The sequence below is a fragment of the Cotesia glomerata genome, linkage group LG3 (genome assembly GCF_020080835.1).
Source record: "Cotesia glomerata isolate CgM1 linkage group LG3, MPM_Cglom_v2.3, whole genome shotgun sequence".
Taxonomy (NCBI): domain Eukaryota; kingdom Metazoa; phylum Arthropoda; class Insecta; order Hymenoptera; family Braconidae; genus Cotesia; species Cotesia glomerata.
Genome location: NC_058160.1, coordinates 5504586 through 5510805, shown reverse-complemented (window position 1 = coordinate 5510805; position 6220 = coordinate 5504586). Strand labels below are relative to the sequence as shown.

General features: G+C 26.8%; 1 protein-coding gene across 1 annotated transcript; it reads left to right on the top strand.

Annotated features, from left to right (window-relative positions):
• Positions 1 to 3236: 3236 nt before the first annotated feature.
• LOC123260486 lies at positions 3237 to 5922 on the top strand. Its single transcript, XM_044721595.1, has 4 exons — positions 3237 to 3572; positions 4646 to 4827; positions 5170 to 5295; positions 5483 to 5922. Exons 1-4 carry the CDS (start codon positions 3356 to 3358, stop codon positions 5678 to 5680), a joined length of 723 nt encoding a protein of 240 aa, XP_044577530.1. The 5' UTR covers positions 3237 to 3355; the 3' UTR covers positions 5681 to 5922.
• The last annotated feature ends 298 nt before the right edge of the window (positions 5923 to 6220 follow it).

Sequence of the window (6220 nt, the reverse complement as noted above, 5' to 3'; positions counted from 1 at the left end):
AAATCTCGGACAACTTTCGCGGATGCTGTGCGCAAGAGTGGATTATATATTGGAAAAAAGTTAACCCAAGTGCGAAACAAGAAATTGGTGATAAAGTACTCTAAATTGGTTTCTGGATTCAAACGATTACTTTTACACTTCACTTACACGGGTTATTTAGTTTTATTTTATCGCTGGTCTACGGAAGTTTAAATCAAGTTTCATGAGATAAAAGTTTTTTCTTATCGGAAAGACTCAGGTGTTTGTATATATTATGGTAGAAATTCATAAATTATTATTATCGGGTTTTGAATTATTTGATCAAGAAACAAGGTTGTGTCTCACGCTAAGTTAGTATTTTTAGTGAAATAAAGGAAACTACTGTGTCTTCATTAAAAACAAGGTTTATTATTTTTTGGAAATGTTAGTTTTAAATAAATTTGATGAGTGGCTTTACAGACTAGTTTTGAAACTTATGGTTTTTTTTTTTAACTGGGAGTATTCAAAAATATCGTAATAAATACTAAAGCTTTCAAAGAATTTGATTTTATATTTTTTTAATATTTATTTTCAAAATAAAATTTGAGTTTGTATCTTTTTAACCTATAGGCCGATTTTAATACAGTTTGCGACATTTTGCAATTTTGCAACAAAAAATAATTCGATCAGTACAAGATCGATCAGTTTTGAAAAACTAACAAATTATTTAAGTTAACAATATTTTTTGATAATTTTTATTTTACGAAGTAATTTAAGGGAGATAGCCACTGTGAGGATCGAAAAAATAGGTGATTTTCGGGAGTTTTTTTGACTGGGATAATAAAGGAATTTGGGGATCAGTTTTTTTTTTGTTTCATAAAGTATACATTGAAGATTACTCTCCTAAATTTTTATCAAAAAATATCATGTTGTTACAAAATTATTAGCATGTTTGTAGAACACTAAAAAAATTTCCCCCACCATGGTGCGATCTCTAACTCAAAAACGGATTATTTAAAACAAAAAAACGAATCAGCGTTGTAATCTGCATGCATGTGGTTATCGTAACACGCAGGGGATTTTGAAAATTTGGATTTCAAAAAAAATGGCGACGTATTAAAAATTTTTTTGATTTTTTTTCTCATTTTTTTGGATTCAAACAGCTCTAAAAAATCTTAAAAATCAAAATTTCCAAAATCCCTTACGTGCAACAATAGCTACTGAATAGATGAATACGGAAAAGAAAGTTTCAAATCGATTCATATTTATGCAAATTACAGTTCGCATCAGTTCAAAAAAAATAGTTTCGAGAAAAACGCGTTATTGTCGGAGTGCCGCGCATGTGAAGTCATTTGACGTGCTGTCACAAAAATGACTATAACTCGGAAAATATTTTTGAATCTATAAACTTGGATTTAATAAAAAAATTTTTTTTATTTTTGAAATTTCACAGTGGCTATTCTTTAAGCTCAAAAAGTTGTCAGGTTTAAAAAATAATTTTGTTTAAAATTTTGGAAGAAACACTTTTTGAACAGTAAATTTTAAAAATTATTTCACTAAAAAATCTAAAAGCTATTTTGAATAAGAAGTTTTATTTTTGGTATTTTTCAAAATCTAACAAATCTGTTGATGTTATAGGATCTTAAAAATTAAACATTTGATTTCAATTTTAAGAAATTTGTTTAAATTTTTTAAAATTTCCAATTTTTTGGAAGTTAAAATTAATGCCTGAGCGATAAAAATTTTTTCATTAAACACCTTTGAGACTTTGTTCAAAGTGTGGATCAAAGAAAGTGTATGTATATAATTTAAAAAAGAAAATAATTCAAAGAATACAATAGTATATATTTACTGAAGTGAATCTTGAGCTGGAATTTGAACAAGCACATGTGGGACTTAGGTAAAGGACATTGGTTTGTTGGTGACGTGCGTTATCTTCTAGCGCAGCTGGCTCTGCTCAGTGAACTACTACAATTCATGAAGGACAATGATATCACTTCACTGATCCACACTAAATACAACGTCTCAAACTCGAGTGTACGTTCAGTATTGAGCATACTGTCACATTGTGTAATTCAGATACTCTGTAATTAAATATCGCTTAGACAATACAATAGCTAATCATCGCTTTTGATAAATCTAAACATCTTGTAATGTTGGGATCAAAAGGAGTGAAAGTTGAAGGATTAAATATCGGCTATTTGGTGGGAAGTAATCAAAAATTACGTGATACCGTCGAGACAGAGACAGAGATAAAGGGTATTGACGTTAATTTGAGTAATGACAGAAGTGCATTATTATTGGATTGGGCTGTAATGCTAAATAGAATAATAGTAGTGTACTACTAGGGTAAATGGTAATGAAGAGGCCGAATCGATGACTCAATTTGTACTACGACACGACTGTATTCTCAGTTAAATTTACGTTGGAATGGAAATAAATTAAAGATAGATTGACTTTGACACTGTCCGACTAAATTGTAATGCCTTTTACGTTTGTAGATTGCCAATTTGTTCTATAATCTCATTTGCATTTATATTTTTTTAATTATTTCAAAATAAAGTTGGTATTCTGTCGCATTTGATAATTTTTATTTTTATTGATATTTAAAATGATCAGACAGTTTTTCATTAAATTTGCAATTAGCTAATTGAATCTTGATGAAAAATGATAAATTAAAAAAAAATTTTTTATTTTTTTGCGCCTGAAATTTTGTATGTAAGCAAATTTGTTGTATTAAAGCAATATCACCGGCTCTTTAATACAAAAAAAAAGTTTTTTTTTTTTTAAGAAATGTTTATGTATTTTGTTTGGAAACAAATTAATTAGTGGGTTGTTAAAAAATTCAAGATCTTTCAAAGTTATGAGATTTATATTATTGACTTCAACATTAAACTTTTGCCGAAAATTGTTTTTGAGTAATAAGGCCTAGGTTATAGGCTTATTACGAGATATTTGTAATCAAAAGAAGACTATTAATACATTTTAATGTTAATCACTATTTGAGGACTTTTTAGAAATGAAACATCCATGTAACAAAAAAGAATAATATTTACTATAAACAAAAATAAAATTTAATATTTGAAAAGTCGTAAGATAGTGAAGCCTACACTGATATAAAATATTAACTTAAAACTTAAGAAAGTTTTCTTAAAGAGTTTATTTGTTTTGAATCAAACAGAAAAATTTTTGAACTAAGAAAAATTTAATTAACTGGAGATCAATTTCTTAGTAAAAGAATTTTTCTGCTTGATTCAAAACAGCGAAACTCTTCAAAATGATTTTCTTGATTCAAGATTATTTTTTTAATCAAATTATTGAAGCTATACTTCTTTTGGCGCGTTAGGCAACAATGATGAGGGTAAATTTAAAAAAAAAATGAAATTTCGAATTAGTTATGTCGGAAAGTGAAGGTTGTTGTTCTCTAAAAACAGACATGGTTTGGTCTCGTCCTCCAGGTGATTTGAAAGTATGGGATTCCTTGGAAATCACAAATGCAGCTGGAAAAAAATTGCGGTTTGTTATTCAAGAAATACCGGAAGATCGATACGAAGAAGCTTTAGATCATTTATGTGATAATTATCTGAGATACGAAGATATGCGTATGAGTCTTGGTGAGTAATATTTCTTCATGCATTTCATAGTTTAGTAATTACTAGCTATGTGACTGCAGGGATTTGTGAACTATAAATAAATAAAATTTTACTTTATTAAATAATGAATTTTGTTAAATTGCACTGTACTATCTTTAATATTGACGTTTTTAAAAATATAAGCTCATCCCGATGCTACATTCATCAAGAGCTTTCATTTTAGTACTCACATGCATTTTTATATATTTTTCATATATACATATATATATATAATATATATTTTAAAGAATAGCTCATCTCGATGTTACACTCATCAAGAGCTTTCATTTGAGTACCCACATGGATTTTTATATATTTTTCGTAAATACATATATATATATATATATATATATATATATATATATATATAGCTATATATATATATATATATATATGAAAAATTGATGTGGGTACTCAAATGAAAGGTCTCGATGAGTGTAACATCGGGATGAGCTTATATCTTTAAAAATGTCAATAGTTCATAAGATACAAGGTCATTTTTTAATTATTGACATTTTCAAAGATATAAGCTCATCCTGATGTTACACTCATTGATACCTTTCATTTAAATACTCACATGGCATTTTTTATATATTTTATATATATGGCATTTGTGAAATATATAAATATATGAAAAATTGATGTAGGTACTCAAATGAAAGGTCTCGATGAGTGTAACATCGGGATGAGCTTATATCTTTAAAAATGTCAATAGTTCACAAGATACAAGGTCATTTCTTAATTATGTATCTAGAGATAGAGCATTTTCGAATGCAGTCTAAATACTTATCATCATAAATTGATTATCGGTGAGAATAATATGAAACCTTGAAAAGGCACAAATTCAAGTCAAGACCTTCGCAATGACACTAAATTTCACTAAAAAAACCGATTTTATCATATGACTATCCTGGACACAAAATTTTTCTTATTCTCTTAATAATATAGATAATTATTCAATTAAAAATGAAAAATTTTAAATTTAACACTGCTGAATATCAAAACATCAGTTTAAAATAAACTTTTAATAACATAACAAAATTTGATTTTTTCAGAAGTAGTAAATGATACAGCATCAGTGGCTTACAATCGTGCATTTTGGAAAACGGGCATCAATCAAGAAATTTCTATTTGCACACTTGATGTTACTGAAAACAACAAAGTGCCTGTATTGGCTGGGCTAAATATTTTGAGAGTAATTGACAAAGATACGAGTAAAATAAAAAGACCTGTTACGGTACCTATAATTGAAAATATTTCTAAAATTCCTGTTGCGAAAAAAATTAATTAAAAAATTACAGTTTCTGAAGTAATAAAAAAAACTCCGACCAAAAAACTAAAAAAATAAAATTTTTATAAAATAAAATCTAAAGTATTAATTTTAAAAATTTTTAATATAATTTCATAGATTTTATATTTACTTCTTTTAAATTTTTTAAAAATTCAGTTTTAAAACTGTAAATTTTCCAGTTTTTTGCTCGGAAGACTCTACTTCTAAAAGTTGTACTTTAAACTGTAATTTTTTTCGTATAACAATAAATAACCAGTAATTAATAATTATTAAATCTGTTTTATTCAGAGCGACATGGTAAAAACTCAGAAAATAATAAATTATGTACAAAATGCTGCCGGGGAAGCGGATCCATGTGAAAGATACGGAGTTGATTATTTTTTAACGGGCACTGGGTTGGACATAAATCCGCATTAAAGTCGTCTGGGATTAGGCACTCATCTTTTATTAACCAGGTATTTAAATGTTCTCAAACTTATCAACATATTCATGATTCATAGAATAACTTAATATCATAATCATCATCGTAACTTATGTGAAAACTTATGAATCATTAAGATTGTTCTATAAAATATAATTCTTATGTAAATTTTGCAGAAAAAAAGTCGGTGAGACATACAACATACCAGTAACTTCAACAATGTTTTCTTCTCTGCTGGCCCAAAAAACCGCGGCAAAAGCTAGGTTTGTTGATTTTCTAGAGCGAGGGTGGGATGAAGCTACTGACGATCATGGAGAACCGTTGTTTCCAGGACTAAAAAGTCTTCGTTGGAAACAAATGGATAAAGTATTATTGTAAAAAATTAATTTTGACAGAAAATCCATTTTCGCAAATAATAAAACTACTCGAAAACCATTGGCTACAAAATCAATTTATTTTTAATAAGACGATAGACTGATAAATTATCAGTAATGTTTTATTTTTTATAATCAATCGATAGAGATTTAAAATGTAAAAATATTAATTTGAAGTCAGTGTTATTAATAAGTACTCTACTCTATAATTAAGTACATGAATTATGGTTATGAGTTACAAGTAAAATGCCACAATTATATTTATTTTATTTTCTAAATTAATTTTTCTTGATAAAAAAGTTTTCAATAGAAAACTTTGATTAAAAAATTGTAGTTTAAAAACATAAAAATCGAGACAATTCAAAAATATTTTTGAAATAAAATTTTCTTTAAAAAAAAAAAATTATCATTTAACTTTTTTAATTTTTATTATTTAAATAATTATTAAATAAATTTTATTGAATGAGACCGTAAATTCTAATATTTATTATTACCAATTTTTTCAATATTTTAATGCGTTTAAAAATTACTTTTTTTTAACAAA